At 33.1% G+C, this 17,047-nt stretch overlaps 2 protein-coding genes and 1 non-coding gene across 3 annotated transcripts; 1 reads left to right on the forward strand and 2 right to left on the reverse strand.

Moving 5' to 3' along the window:
- The first annotated feature begins 252 nt into the window (after window positions 1-252).
- On the forward strand, window positions 253-1,271 carry LOC107954940 (uncharacterized). Its single transcript, XM_016890634.2, has 3 exons — window positions 253-607; window positions 706-775; window positions 879-1,271. Exons 1-3 carry the CDS (start codon window positions 463-465, stop codon window positions 1,021-1,023), a joined length of 360 nt encoding a protein of 119 aa, XP_016746123.1. The 5' UTR covers window positions 253-462; the 3' UTR covers window positions 1,024-1,271.
- LOC121219618 (U6 spliceosomal RNA) lies at window positions 1,250-1,353 on the reverse strand. Its single transcript, XR_005916508.1, has one exon. It is a non-coding gene; the product is annotated as a U6 spliceosomal RNA (small nuclear RNA).
- Window positions 1,354-1,365: 12 nt separating this feature from the next.
- Window positions 1,366-6,582, reverse strand: LOC107954939 (SNF1-related protein kinase regulatory subunit beta-2). The gene is made up of 6 exons (XM_016890633.2): window positions 6,129-6,582; window positions 5,789-5,952; window positions 5,204-5,359; window positions 2,665-2,846; window positions 2,393-2,555; window positions 1,366-1,791 (listed from the first exon to the last, which is right to left on the reverse strand). Exons 1-6 carry the CDS (start codon window positions 6,130-6,132, stop codon window positions 1,468-1,470), a joined length of 993 nt encoding a protein of 330 aa, XP_016746122.1. The 5' UTR covers window positions 6,133-6,582; the 3' UTR covers window positions 1,366-1,467.
- Window positions 6,583-17,047: the final 10,465 nt, after the last annotated feature.

Below are 17,047 nucleotides of genomic sequence, written 5' to 3' on the forward strand. Positions count from 1 at the left end.
TCTAGTATTAATAAGTTTGAATTCAGCTCAATTGACTTGATAATTACCGAATCAAGTTCGAGTTTTTTGAGTCGAACTCGAGTAGCTTGAGAGCATCAATGTCATTTATACCCCTAAAAATAATCGAATTGACAATGTTCTTTTTTCTACGAGATAAAGGTTTAAATGAAAAATTGAACTCTAAACTATAGTGATTTTTTCACTTAGGTACTTGAAATAATAAGATAAGAAAACGAACACAGGTACATAGGTATAGGAACACAGAAATGATTCAAAATTGTATATAACATTGGGCCACGTTTGCACGGGTCATAGGTTGGGCAAGATAAGGTTAGTATCTGAGCTCAGCTATTCCAGATATCAGCTGCCACCACATCCATATCATATCATATCCAATACCATTTGAGATATATGTGATAGTCAAGGAATGGACATGCAGATTGCAGAATTTCCTTCTCAAAAATGGCAGCCAAATTGGCACTCTCTTCTTCTCTTACCACTCAGATTCCTCTCTTACCCAACTCTTCATCCTCTGCATCGGCTTTCCCTTGTGCCCTCACTTCCCATAACACAAGGGCCCATAAATTCAGAATTCATGCAAACTTAGGTAATTTTCATTTTCATTTTCATTTTGATTGGATGTCTTGTATATTCTGAAGTTTTTACCTTATAATGATTGGTAAGAAACTGGTTTTGATTTGTTAGGGGAAGGAGAAGGAGAGCTCAAGCCTAAAGGAAAGAAGAAATTTATAACTAGAGAAGAAGAACCAGAGCAGTGAGCTTTTTTCAGCCGCATGATTTGGCTTCTCAATTATTTTCCTTGAGATATACATGGCAATTCATGTTCCAGTTGATTGAATCTTAAAAACTGATTGCAGGTATTGGCAAACAGCAGGAGAAAGGGAAGGAGAGAATCCCATGAAGACCCCTCTTCCTTACATTATAATATTTGGAATGTCAACACCTTTTGTAATCTTAGCCATTGCTTTTGCCAATGGCTGGATTAAGGTTCCTGTTCGATGAGTTTTGAGAATTGAGAGACTGGGTTTTTCAATGTTGGTTTACTCCAAATGCACCTTTAATTCAGCCTTCTCGGCTTTCTACCGTAAGCATTTGTTGTTAACACACCCTTGTTTTGAGTATTTATGTTGTGAATTTCTCAAGCAAAACCAGACCATTTCTGAGTACTGGTTCTTCTATATCAGTTAAAAGAGACATGGCTTTTGTTCAGTCCAAAACTTCTTAGTAATAAATTTTGGATCATTTATTCATTTGTGCATGTCATGCTTGCACAGGGTCATGCTAATCTTCTATATGTATCGTTCCAATTATAATATGGCCTCCAAAGTGACCTGAAAGAGCATATTCGTTTGGCAAATAACCTTTCCACCTTTTCCTTTTCATTATGCCAACAATATCACACAGTAACTAGCAGCATTGAGAACATTAAGATACAAAAGTTTTGATTTACCTATGCACGGATTTGTATAGTACTACAGTCACATATTTTTGAAGAAATCTATGTGTGGAGCAAAGCGCCACAGACTGACCATCACAGCCATCTTTCTTGTAAAGATGGTTCAGGAGCGTATGAGAAGGCTTTCGCGAGGACCGGGGATTCCTAACAAAAAGTGATTGCTCATCTAATATCTTTGTCCGAAGCTGTGAAGGCAGTTCAGGTGGAGGCTTGCTGAAATCACCATCATTTAGTGGTTGACTGTCATAGCTCGATATCGGGGAAGGTGGAGATTCGAACTCTGAGAGGCTTTCAGGAGCTTCTGGAACAAACTCCTGTTACAACACACCAAGAGAGTCTCATTTTTAATGTTGGTATTCAAGCAACAAATTAAGTAATGCATCAAAGTATCATTACACCATAGCTACTTAAATATATGAAGAATACTCTCAACTTCCTAGTCTTGAAAGCTGAGAAGATAGCAATAGAGATGCCATGAACACTTCCAAATCATAATTTTGCGTTATAAAGTCTTAGCAACTAGCATGCATCATATACAGGCTGATGTCATTGATATGTAAGTAACAGATTTATATCAAACCATTGAAAACACAAGCATGATAGCAGATATGGAGTCCTTGCTGAAAGCAACTGCCAGACTACAGATACAACTGCAATTTCCCTTCCTTTATACCGATTTATCAGATACCAGGGATCATTACTTTATCTTGTTGGATCATTTAAGCTCTTCAGCTACTGATACAGCATAAGAGGAAGTCCAGCAGCTGGAGCTGCTACAAATAGACTCACATACTAATAATATGTATATATCTATCCTTCTTGTTATATAACAACTAACAGGCTCCCGATTCAGGGATAGCCTATCTCTGCTTGCATGAATCTGCAATCCAAATGAAAAACGAAGTTTGAAAATACCTGCAAATCCAAAATGTTATAAGCATTCCCAGACTCATCAAATTCGCACGGTAAGTTTGGAGCATATCTCCTCAGCTCATCTACAATGAATTGGTAGTGGTAAACACCAAATGGGAGCATCTTCATGATAATGAAATCTTTACCCAAAGAGTGCAAGGGTTCTCTGAAAGGAGAAGAAATAAAAGTTACTGCAACTTAGATTGTGAAAAGAAAACTGCTCAAGCTAAAGAATGGAACTTCAAACATAGACACCATAATAGAGATTCCAGTACATGGTCTTCCAATTGTCCCATGATCCAGTAATAGCTACTCGCTTGCCACCAAAACACCATGTTATCATCACTGCTCTCTTCTGCTCTTGGTGGAAATCCTTGTAGCGCGTAGACTTTTGTACCAGTGGATCATTTCGGATTTGCATCATTTGACCAGGTCTGAGCAAGGGAGCCTCAGAGATCTGGAGAAAGAAATGCAACTCGATTGGATTTTCCATTACATGTATCTCTATCAACGTGTGTCCTTATATATGCCAAATCATGTGGTAGATAATAGAAAGCCTTCATAAACAAGCTTTTCTTTTCTTTTCTTTTCTTTTTAACGAATGTTGTACAAATTTTCAAGCAATTTCATTTCCTTTTAGCATAATATGCAGAAACCAATCTCCTTCAAGTTTACAGCATAACCAGGGACATTAAGAGTAGAATGACACCATGCCAATGGTTTTGCAACAATGAATATTGCTATAAAGTTTAACCCCTTCTAACATGAAAGCATGTAACAAGAAGTCAACAAGCAGCATTGTATCACCTTAAAGATTCAAATGGAAAGATATCATACATACAGTGAAATAAAATATTCCATTTACGCAAAACAACAACTATTATGATAAAGAAACAAAGAATTACAAGCCTATTCCTTCGAAGCAAATGAGAATACAGAAATGCAGACCATAAAATAGGCTGTAAATTTGAGACCCTACAAACATAGCAGGGTAGCAGTAACTAGTAAGAGCCAAGGTTTCTAGCTCAGGGCACGCAATCCCTGCCTTCAATACACCTAGTGTTCCATGAGTTATGCAGAAAGTAAAAGGTTTATCTTTTTTGGTAATGATTAAAGAGGCAAGCAGCCAAATTTAAGAGGGGGGAAAAGAAAAACAAGACAAAAGGTACAAGAATACATGATCTAACTGTTTTTGCACGTAAGAAGCAACATTAAAATTTGTATGGCAAGGTTCCAATCTATGTGCAGCAGTAGAATATAGTACAGTCGAAGCACAATGAAAAGGGAAGTATAAACTGAAATGGTTCTTTAGAGAGCTAGTAATGCATCCCAGGCTCTCATTTTTCTTCTTGAATTAAACAATTTCGAACATTCTGGCCATCATACTGAAAAAGTCTCATATTAGCATGTGTGAATTATCTAATTCAAGATAGCACTGCATTTTCATACACTATTTGGTGACAGTTCAAAGATAAATGTTCCGTCTCCATTCAAGATAGGCCAAAGATTCCACCTATGTACCATTTGGTTCTTTGAAATGATTTAAATCTTGAAGCATGTTGAGATCCTTTTCATGCACTGATCTTAACTGTAAATCTAATGCTTTAATCTATCTCAAATATGGTTTGAATAAAATTTAAATTAATTTATTTATATTTTTCAATATCATGTCTAAAATAAACATAGTAACTGTTTATGATACTTTTTAACAAAAACATCACTTAAAATTAAAAAATTATAGCGCTTTTCAAAAACAATTTTCAATCGCAACAATGATATTAACCATTAATGAAGCAATTTAATTCCAAACATTAAAAAGTGAACAGATAATTAGTGAGGAAGTTAATCCTCTCCTATAGTTTTACTTGACCTATCTAACTCTAAAAGAGAAAGACATGATGAAAAAAAGGATTGAACTTTCTTTGTTATATTAATCCATGCTATTTTGTAAAAAAGAAAAAGAAAATAATGAATTTGTAAACCTCCAAGGCATTTAATTACATGACAATTAGTTTAGTACTGTTACTGAGGTTAAATTTTTTTAAAAAAATTGTTATAAATATATATTTTTTAATTTCAAGTGTCTTAAAAATCAAAATATTCATTTTAAATTGGAAACTAAAATAAATTCACATAATATTCAAATTATTATTTATGAACTATAAATTGAAAATATTAATTTGAACATGTAATCACATTTTAAATATTAAAATCATATAAAATAATAGAAAATGATTCCAATCAGCTCAGTCAGACATAACGATTTAATGATGACTAGGTAAGAAAGTAGTGCTAATTAAAAATTAAATAGTCTAAATATAATACTTAATTTAATTACGTACTGAATATGGAAATATTTTAAGGAATTACACTTCAGTGCAACCAAATCATATATTTTGGTTAAGGGTTGAATTATAAATAAAGATATTTTCATAATTTTACTTCAACCCAGTTTTTTTTTTTTTTAAAAATCAAATCACCTAGCATGGAGCTTTTTACTTTGGTTCCAAAAACTAGTTTGATTTAAACAGCCAAAACCAAGATTAAACAGGCCTAAAGTGGAATACTAATTCAAAACATCAATATTTATTTGCCTATGATTTCAACTCTAAGTTAGGTCAAAATAGAATCAAGAAACTTATTATGGTTCCAAAATCCTATGTCCTGAGACCACTTGTTTTGTAGGAAAAGTTAAAGATTCTGTCCAAGTAAACAATGGAAAAGGCAAGAATAGTATGAGATGAAATGGTGGCTAACACAATTACCCATTTATTACCAACATGGCAAAGATTTAGAAAGGAAGCTTCAGAATACCTGTACATCCGGAGCTCTGCCTGAATTGTTGTATTCCCATGGCAAGTTATTCTCACTACGGATATCTTCGTACCGCGTAGTGTTTTGCATTAACATATCATTTTGAGTTTGAGTTTGGATCATTTCAGCAGATCTTAGCCAGGGAAACATAGGGATCTAAACATACAAATTCAATACAGATGTTAGTGGTTTTTCTTTCAGTTAATATATACTGCATTTATATATTCCATATCATGAACAAGCACTTCAGATGTCAATTTCTGGGCATAGCAATGTAGTGGCACTAAATCTCTATAGAGGGTTTCTTTTCCCTTTGCTTTAGACATAAGTCTAATCCAGAATCAAATTCAGATCTAATATCAATCTTTTTCATTAACAAAAAATCTAGTATTTTACAAGGTAAGCATTTCATTCTTATAATTTATAATAAATAAAATCCAAATACAAATTTTCTTATTCATGTTCCCAAACTTAAACTATATATATATATATATGCTCCCCTGAATCAAGTCTGTCCTCGTGTTATTCCACCCTTCAATTCAACCCTACCAAACAAGGAAGAGAAAAGAATAATAAAGTACTAACCTGTGGAGGGAAAAGGAAAGGAGGCTGATAAGACTCATTAGGCCTATGTGGAGGGGAGTGAAGCATTGGGTCTGAATTAAATTGCTCGTTATCCACTTCATTTCCATTCTTCTTTGCTCCTGAACCTCCTTCACCATCTTCTCTACCACTAACATTTCCCATTACTTTAAAAACAAGTAAGAAACACCTCAAATTAGTTAAATAGTCTCAACAATTTCTATTAAACCACAAAAACCCATCACTCCCCATGGAACCAAAAAAACCCAGAAAAACCAAAAAAGCAAAACTGATCAAATATACTCGATGCTTTAGAAGAAGAGGGGGGGGGTACTTTACTCACCCATGAGTGTAACTGGACTGCACAATCACAAGAAAGCAAGCAAAGGAACAAGTCAAGGGAAAGCACCATAATTTCTGCAACTTTACATTAATGTAATTTTCTTTACTAATTATTTATATGAGCATTTGATTGATTGATGGAGGTTTTAATGGGAAAGTGCTACTTGTCTACTCCATTTCTCTCACTCACTTCTGGATGAGTTGACAAAAAAAGAAAAAGGAAAAAAGAAAAAGTGCAAACAAGTGAATAATGAAAAGTGAAATTATTTATAATATTCTCCAATGAGTTTGGAAGAAAGATCCTTATAGAATAAATGGAGAAGTCATGGACCAACCAAGTCATGATGGTTGGCTCAAAAGAATGTTGTTTCTGCCTTCTGTCCACGATAACCCAACTGTTCCCCTATACACGTTGTGCCCTTCTTTACGGTTGATACCTTGCGGGAATCATCTCCTGCCACGTCTCCTACATTCCCATTTCTTATTTTATCTTTGTTTTTAATTACTCAACACCTGTTCATAATTTGATTCTGGTCACGCCCCTCTAAACTTTTAATATTCTGCCACATCAATTTAATTTTTACAAATTCCTCAAATTATTTAATTAAATAAATTATTAAAAAATTATAAATATTAAAAAAACGATTCAATCATTTCATTTTGCAAGTCAGTCAATCTAATTTTTTATTCCAAATTGATACCTTAATTAATTTTTAATTCGTTTGATTCTAAAACAATGATGTAATAATAAATGGCTTCCATTGTTTAATTTTTTATTGGTATTAATTCTTAATTTAATTCTAGACAATCCCTTTTTTTGTGTAATAAAAATTTAAAACACCATAAGGCTATATTATTAAGTTTAATATTTAATCTACAATCTAAATTTGGTTGTGCAATTTTCTTGCAGATATTGATTGTGCAATCAATATTTTCATAAATAAATATGGTTACTAATCAAATTTACTTTTTTTTTTTATAATGAAACACACCAAACTTAGAGAACTGTATTTTCAAATAATTAATTTAACCAAGTATTTCTTCTTCTTCTTCTTCTTCTTCTTTTTTATTGTATACAACATATACATAAATGAATGATTCTAGTTTCTTATATGCATATTTATACAATATTTATGTAACCCCTCAACCCGCCCTAGACGTTAAATTCGAATTCGGAAGACTACATTAACCACCAAAATGACCCAGTAGGCTATTGGAGTTTTATAAAACAGTCATTTTAAAATATTTATTTATTTTAGGAGAAAACTTAGTCTACTTCCAGAAAACTCATGTGTTAACAAAACCCGACTAAGTAAAATATTTTTCTTGTAATGGTGACTACTTTTGAAAACGTACTTAATTTTCAATTTATTTATTACTCAAAATTTATTCTTTATCTAGTAGTGAAAAAGTGATATTCAATTTAGTTTTAATTAAGTATATCAGAATTATTTTATGCATAACTAAATCTAATTCCATGTTCAATATCCTAAATTTAAATTAAAAATCATACATGCTAAATAAACCCTACACATAAGTCTCATGCTACAGTTTAAATAAAGAAATACAATTCCAAAATTATAGGAATTATAAAATATGCCTAAATACTTTTATATAAAAGAAAACGGTTTAGAGCCCTCTATATGTTGTGTCTGCCTCATAACCTGGTGGGTTATCTATAAAGATAGAAAATAAGGGGGAATGAGCCTTAAGAAGTTTAGTATGAGTTCAATCATAAGAAAATCAGTGCAACCGATAGACAAAACATATTGAATCATGACATTTAGAGTAATTCACAATAGCAATTTCAGAATATCGGTATTTCAGATTAACTCATCCATATATCATCTTTGAATTCACAGTATTGTATGCACATGCTTTATGAATGCAATGCATTTTCCGTTTAATAGAAAAGATCCTACCCAACTCCACTACAGACCATAGTAAGAGTTCCCCAGAACTCATCAATCCCTACACACCACGTTGTGGATAAACCACCAGAAAATTTACAGATAAACTGCTAGTAGATTGTGAATGCACAACGTATTTGCAGATAAGAGCTGCCAGAAAATTTGTGGATGAACCACCAGAGTCACAGATAATGAAACTGCCAAAACTTCCTCCTTTCAAAACGTCCCACCCCATGTGGTGCAGTATGACATGCTAGTAACAATTTAGTTCAGAAATAGTAGACATGCTTAACATGCAATATTCAGTAATATAGTGGCAGGATTTTAACAGTAGCAGTTTTTCAGAAACACAAAGACAGTAGGCATGTATCATTCACATATCATGCACATAACAATAGTAATTCAGTCAATCAGATCATGGATCCCAAAATATTCATATTATCAGAGTCTTAATTGAGTGAAATAAAACTCTAAAAATAGTTTAAGGGAATATCTAAGGACTAAACTGCATATAGCATAAATTTCTAGGTAAAACTATAAAACAGGGGTCACACGTGATAGAGGGTTGTGTGCGGACCAAGATCGAGTTGTCAAGTCACGGGAAAATCCTACAAAAATGATAGACACTTGGATCTGAAATGAAAACAGAAAATCAATCTTGGCAGCAATAGATCTATAAAGAAACGCCACAAAAGAAGAAAGAATCAGACAATAATCAAAACACTTATTAATAGGGTTGTTTGGACGCAACAAAAACGAAATTATCTTCAAGAAAAAAAAATCCTCAAGCCGAATCTGACAAGGAGAACACAAAACAGCAAATTAAACTCAAAAACCCAGCAAACCGAATTGGATTAGAAGCAGAATACTTGGACGGCAAGAAAGGAGGAAAATTCTGAATTAAAGGACGTTTCTTGATGCCAAAGAATGTTGCAAAACAGATCCTTGAAGCTTGGAATGGCTAGAAACGCAACAAGAACAATTAAATTAAGTTAATCCAGAAATCGGCAAAAGCAAAAACAATTAAAAAAAGGACAAACAACAAGAAAGATGAATAAAGTCCTAAGAAGCCTTGAAACCAAGAAAGATTTCACAACTCCCTTCAAACGGCTTTAATCTCCCCTCCAATGTAGAACAACGGCAAGAAGAAGGCTGAAGATGGCTCCCACAATCAAAAAAATTGTTAAAACTACTTCTAAAGAAAACTCAAGAGAGAATTCTTGGAGAAAACTCAAAGAGAATTTTTCACTCAATAAAAAATCTTATTTCAATGTGTATTTGTTCAAGGGTGGCCGACCAAGCCATATATATAGGCCTTCTAACTACTTTCCTAATCCTACTAGGAAAACTAAAAAAAAAACCCTAATGTTGACTTTCAAGGGAATTTCATCCAAGGCCTTTAAATGGACCTCTTGGACTGAATTTTTACATAGAAATTTATTCATAAAGTCTAAAAATTAAAACTAAGTATTTAAAGAATTAAAACTTAACAAATTGAGCCACTTTGACAAATTGGCCTGATTTTCAACTAAGTCTAGTTTAAACTTCTTGGTTGGGCTTGGAACATCTTATTGGGTCGTATCTTCAAGAACTTGGGCTTGTAATCCGTATCTTCTTGGTTGGGCTTGGAACATCTTATTGGTTCATTAATTACATCTAAGGCCTTGCTAATGAAGTCTTGAACGGTTCCATTTAGTTTCGTACGCATTTTCCTAGCCTTTGACCTCGTTATTGGGCCTTGTGGTAATTTGAGCCCATCACGTTCTTGAGCTTGAGTTGGGCCTTTGTGACTCGTATCATTCCCCCTTCCTCAAAAAGATTCGTCCTCGAATCTGAAAAATCAGCGACTTGACCAATTCTAGGCATCTTTTTTTTTTTGAAATACTTGCAAAACAAACACTCAACACTCAAAAATTAACAAACTTCACCGTTAATCACTCAAAAAGAAAAATCAAATTCTCAAAGAGGTAGAATTCAGTCTTGTGAGTTCTTTAGTAGAGTCTATATCAATCAATTAAAAAGTATATGAATCGTAACTACCAAATAATCCTAATTGCACTATGAGTCCAAAAAGTGACGAGACACCAATTGATTTGTGTTGCACTGAGAAAGAATTGTGCACACTTTTAAATCCTACTAACACAAGAAACAAGAAGGTGTTAGATAGTGTAAAGGAAAAATAAAAGCAAAACAAATGAAAACCTACAGCTAAGAATCAATAAAAATTGCTGACACCCGATAACCCGAAAAAACTGCAGAGTAACTTGACAACTTCGTTCGAGGTGCTCCCAATCTCCAAAAATCACGAAATTTAAACTGGAATGTCCTTAAATATTTTATATTTTATCTGGAAAGTTTCGGCACTAAACTCAACCCGCTGAATATTTTTTTAATTTTTATTTGATTTCGTATTTCTCTATTTTTTGACTTTTTCTATTCATTTTTTTGCGGGAAATATTTTTTAATATTCTATCTTAGTTCCAAAAATATGAATATAAAATTTCAGATCAATCGGAAAACGTTTACCCACTAAAATAAATTTTTTTCCAAAATTTTTCTAGGTAAAAACTGCTATATGTTGTTTTTTTAAAGAAATCAGTTTAGAAATCAACCAAGAACACCCAAAACGCCCAAAATCTGATACCAAATGATAGGGTTGCGCGTGGACCAAGATCGAATTGTCAAGTCACGAGAAAATCTTACGAAAACGATAGACACTTGGATTTGAAACGGAAATAGAAAATTAATATTAGCAGCAAAAGATCTATAAAGAAACACCCCAAAACAAGAAGGAATCAGCAAACAGTCAAAACACTTATTAATAGCGTTGTTTGGAAGCAAAGAAAATGAAATCTAACTTCAAGGAAGACTTCCAAAGCTGGATCTGATAAGGAAAACACAAAATAGAAAATTAAACTCAACAGACCAAGAAACCCAAATTGAATTAGAATGATACTTGGGCAGCAAGAAAGGATGAATAAAGAACGTTTCTTGATGCCAAAGAATGATGTCGAACAGATCCTTGAAGCTTGGAATGGTTGGAAATGAAACAAGAACAATTAAACCAAGTTAATCAACAATTCGGCACAAACAAAAATAATTGAAGAAGACAAACAGCAAGAAAGATGGATAAAGTCCTAAGAAGCCTTGAAATCAAGAAAGATTTCACAACTCCCTTCAAACGGCTCTAATCTTCCCTCCAATGTAAAAACATGGCAAGAAGAAGGTTGAAGATGGCTCCCACAATAAAAAAGATTGTTAAATTTTCTTCTAAAGAAAACTCAAGAGAGAATTCTTGGAGAAACTCAAAGAGAGTTTTCACTCCACAAAAAAAATCTGAATTCAATGTTTTGTCCTCAATGGTGGTCGGCCAAGCCATATATATAGGCCTTCTAACTACTTTCCTAATTCTACTAGGAAAACTAAAAAAAACCCTAATTGTTGACTTTCAAGGGAATTTCGTCCAGGGCCTTTAAATGGGCCTCTTGGACTGAATTTTTACATAGACATTTATTCATAAAGTCTAAAAATTAAAACTAAGTATTTAAAGAATTAAAACTTAACAAATTGGGCCATTTTGACAAATTGGCCTGATTTTCAACTAAGTCTAGTTTAAACTTCTTGGTTGGGCTTGGAACATCGTATTGGGCCGTATCTTCAAGAACTTGGGCTTGTAATCCGTTCTCTCCCCAAATTGGTTCATTAATGCTCGTAACTAAGATCCAATGCGTCTTAGCTGCAAGATTCAGTTTCTTGGACCAAGATTTCCAAGATTTGAAATCTTGATTTTCTTGATTCTTGAAATCGCTCAAAACAACAAAATTGGACCAAGATTCGGTTTCTTGATTTTCTTGAAAACAAAAAAAGTGAATCTTGATTTTCTTTTTCCTTTGTATACGCATCTAAGGCCCTACTAATGAAGTCTTGAACGGTTCCATTTAGTTTCGTACGCATTTGCCTAGCCTTTGGCCTCGTTATTGGGCCTTGTGGTAATTTGAGCCAATCACGTTCTTGAGCTTGAGTTGGGCCTTTGTGACCCGTATCAACACCGCTGTGTGGTTAGGCCGTGTAATAGATTGTGGTCGTGTCGTAAATGCAAAAGTTAACCTATATGAAGGGCACAACCATGTAGGAGACCGCGTGGTTCACAAATTGGCCTAGGGTCCGCAGGGCATATAGCCGTGTGAGGGATCGTGTGGCCCTATTCCTAGACATGGTTTGCTCCGATTCACTTGTAAAAGAACACACACTTTTCACCGGCCATGACAAAATTGACAACCTGTAGGAAAAATGATTTTAACGGAGATTGATTTTGATTTGAGAAGCAAAAATAACTTTCGCAAAGGAAAAAAAATATGATACAAAGAAGAGGATGGAAAAGAACAATGAGAAGAAATAGAGAAAAAAAAGGTAAAATTCTACTTGGGATAAAAAAGAAAGCAAAATTCAAGTGTAATTAGGAAAAGAGGGACTAAATACCTAAGGTTTGGGAACCCTAGGGATGGCATGGTAATTTATCCTTCTTGTTGAAAATAAAAATGCACACTGGGGAATGGGTGGCTTAAACTTGGATGCATAATGGAGGATACTAACATGTTAACTATTAGGCTTAACGCCTATTTCTTACTTTATTTTTACACTAGACAATTGTAACACCCCTAACCCGTATCCGACACTGAAACAGGGTTACGAAGTATTACCGAACTTATAACTCAAACAATTATACATTTCATATTCATTTCTTATTCCAAACAAAAGCCATTCAAATTCATTCATATAGTCCCTAATACGATCCCTTGAGGCCCTAAATAGTCAATAAAAGTGGTTCGAGACTAAACCGAGTACTTAAGGAATTTTTAAAAAAACATGGAAAATTTTCAAAGTGCAGGGCACACACGCCCGTGTGGCCAGGTCATGTGTCTCACACGGCCAAGTGACACGCTCGTGTCTCAGGCCGTGTGGGCATTCGAAATGGGGACACATGGTCGTTCCCAGCCCTTGTCCTACCCCGTGTAACTCACTGACTTGGGTCATACGGCAAGAACACACGCCCGTGTGCCAGGCTGTGTACCCTTCGAAATGGCCTTACACGCCCATGTGCCAGGCCGTGTGCTAGGCCGTGTGAAAACTGAAGGGTATACTGACTTGTGCAACACGGCCAAGCCACACGCCCGTGTGCTAAGCCGTGTGAAGCTACTGACTTGATTTCTATAGAAGTATTAGGGGACACACAGCCGTGTCACCTGGCCGTGTGTCACATACGGTTGAGACACATGCCCGCGTCTCTGCCCGTGTGGACAAAAATAGGCTATTTTCCAAGCCATATATCTCACCCAATGTGGTACCAACCTAAGCTCAACAATGCACATGCAACCATGGCATAAATAAGCATTCAAGTCCAACCAATATCAAGTTTATAACATGTACATTCACACCATAACATGATATCCATAAACACATTCATTTGCCCACTTTAAACATACCAAACATACTTCAAAGGTTACCTAAATGGTCAATTACATATATGAGACATTGTGCCTAAAACTTAGTATACATAATCATCTCCATTTCAACCAAATAATGCCAAACACAATTTCCCATGCAAGACATTCATATAGCAACTATACACCACATATCAAAGGTCCATTTGAACATATATACATATCAAAATATGTGACCACCTTACAAGCCATCTCAAATGGCCAAAACACAACAAGACATATAAGCCACATTAGCCAAAACACCTATACATGCCATTTAACCAAAATATACAAAGTCGAAAATACCAAAATGAGAGTTTGATAGTGTGACGCGATCTCCAACAACTTCCAAACCGAGCGAGTTTTCGAATCACTATAAAACGCGAAAATTAAAACAGAGTAAGCAATTAAGCTTTGTAAGTTCGTATGACTAATAAATAGAACTTATCATTCATCCACAATTTAGATAAGCATAATTAAAACATAAGTAAATTTCAATTGTCCCAAAGCCTAACACATAATCATAATCATGTTAGTCATGTATGAATGCATCAACTATGAATTACTTTCCGTACTTCACACGAATACCTATACTGGTTCGAATAAACTTTTATAACCTTGTACCATCATCTGTGCCCGTTGAACCATTTGGAATACTATTTGATACTCGGGTATCTCGCACACTAAGTGCCAATACGTGGTCAAAACCACATCTATCTCATATCTCATCTAGATGCTCACTCTCGAGCCATCACTAGGTCTGCTCACACAAGGTGTCAGTCAAGACGTAGCTACACGGTGCTGCTCACACAAGCTGTAAAGAAACTGCAACACATGCCAAAAACTCAGCCACCGGTAAGACATACGAGTCCAGCACCCAAAACACGGTAACCCCTAATGATATGTCATTTGTATCCTATCTATTCCTAAGGTTTAACCGAGATATCTACGTCGTCGATACTTCGTCGAACATTTTCGTGGAGTTGTATCTTCACAATTATAATATTAAATCATTTAAAACACGTATAATTTAGTTCTTATTAACATATGAACCTACCTCGAATTAATACGGAGAAAATCGATCGATTGGTCCACTACTTTGTATTTTGCCCGATTTAACTTCGAAGGTTGCTTTTCTTTATCTATATAATTAAATTTAACTAATTTAATTTTTAATCTATTCAATTCAATCCAAAATTCATGTTATGGAAAAATTATCATTTTGCCCCTAAACATTTGACTTCTTTACAATTTAGTCCCTAGGCTCGTAAAATGAAATTCATGCAATTTCACTACACCCAAGCCTAGCCGAATTTTATATGTGCTTATAGTAGCCCATATATTCCACAAATTCACACATTTAACACATAATTCTCATATTTCTCAATTAAACCCCTAATTAACAAATTCATCAAAATTCACTTAACAAAAGTTGTCTATTTAACAACAAGGGTTCATTTTCTTCCATTAAACTTCAAGAACAACTAAAATTATCTCATGGAAAAACCCTAAACTTTCAATCATATCACAAATTAGTCCCATATTTAGCTAGATTAAGCTACAACGATTCCGAAAACATAAAAATCATCAAAAACGAGCTTAAAAATCAGTTACATACAAGAAATTTATTAACCAAAAGTTTCAAGCTCCCAAAGCCTTCCTTGTTGCTGTAAATTTTGGTTGGGGAAGATGAATAAAGATGGTAGCTTTAATATTTTTGTTTATTTTATCTTTATTTTCCTTTTTTACCAAATTACCCTTACCTAACTTAAATAATTTCATATTTACCAAGCCATGCAAATCCAATAACTCATTTAATGGTCTAATTATCATATAAGAACCTCCCCTTTAAATTTATATAGCTATTTAATACCTTTAGTTAATAGAACACAACTTTTACACTTTACGTGATTTAGTCCTTTTTCACAAATTGAGCATGTAAACGTTGAAATTTCTTAACAAAATTTTTACTCTATCATATTATCACGCTGTAGATATTAAAATAATATTAAAATAAAATTTTCTACTTCAAATTTGTGGTCTTGAAACCACTGTTCTGATTTCACTGAAAACGGGCCGTTACAACAATATATAGTTTAGTTTGGTTTTTGTCCTAGTTTGCTAAAAAAAAAAGGAAAAAAAAATAAGAGAGGGGTGACTTGAACATAAACCTTCAGGGAAGGCACTAACTACTTAACCATCAAGCCTAATTCATTTCCCCTATATTTTGGGGTGTGACAATTTATGCTCATAAATTTTTATATATGCATAAATATTGCGAGTAATTGTATTTTAATAATATATAGATGTTTGTTTAAAGTTTCTTACCTTATTCTAGCTTTTACTATAATAGAGTTTTACTTATTGATTAAATTTTATAATAAATATGTTAAATATTACGCATGATAAAGTTTTTATAGTGACAGATGACATGTTCTTAGATGTGCTATATAGCAATTGTTGCCTTTTATTATAATCTTAAATTGCTATAATATATATGATATGGGTTGTATAAAATTTATTAAATTAATAACAACGTGTATATATATATATATATAAAGTTGCACCCAAACTCCCTAAAATCCGACGATCCTTGGAAGAAATAAACTTTTGTTAATGGAAAGTAGGTCATAGGGTTACTTTAGCAAGAAAATGATGCTACAATATATACACACACACGAGTTCTTTTTGGTGGATATTAATTAAATATATTAAAATAATATTTTAAATTGAAATTTCTCATTTAGAATTTTATAAAAACTATCTAATAATATAAATGTTTGATTCGTTAGTTTGGATATATGATATTAAAATGAGTTAAAAATTAAATATAAAATTTTATGTTTACAAAAGTAGAAGAATTTCAAAGAGTTTATAATTTAAATAAATAAATGTGATGTTATCTTTATTCTATTGATTGATTCAATTTAATTAAAGTAAATATGAAAATGAATTAAAAGTGAATGTATATTAAATAATTAAAATCCTAAATTTGATTGATTTAATTAAATTATATATTTTTATTATTTTAGTCTTTTAAATTATATAAAAAATAAAGGAAAAAAAAGTTATGTTTTTACCAAAGATCACACACTTTTATTCTTAGCTATAATGAAGTAGTATGATATATTTTCTTGTATTAAAAAAATGTAAATTAAAATAATATTTAATTAATCTAATTTTAAAAATGGGACTCCTTCTCAATATAACTAAAAAGGAAGTATTTTAGAACTCAAATAGCTAACTTAGACATCAATGTTCCTTTATAAACTTTCGTTCCTTCTTTTATATTATATATGAATGATATATATGATTATTCCATTTAAAAATTTCTCAGATAAGATTAAATAGGTCACACATATTCCTCTAGGATATAGTGAAATAATAAAAAATTTTTAAAAAAATATTTGATACACTGTTAGTGCATGAGTTTCCTACCTCATCGATGAATAACAACATGGCACTTCATCAATAAATAAAACAAAAAATAGTAGAGGACTAATAAATAAATACTATTAATTTTATTTAAA

Source organism: Gossypium hirsutum, chromosome D07 (genome assembly GCF_007990345.1).
Source record: "Gossypium hirsutum isolate 1008001.06 chromosome D07, Gossypium_hirsutum_v2.1, whole genome shotgun sequence".
Classification (NCBI taxonomy): Eukaryota; Viridiplantae; Streptophyta; class Magnoliopsida; order Malvales; family Malvaceae; genus Gossypium; species Gossypium hirsutum.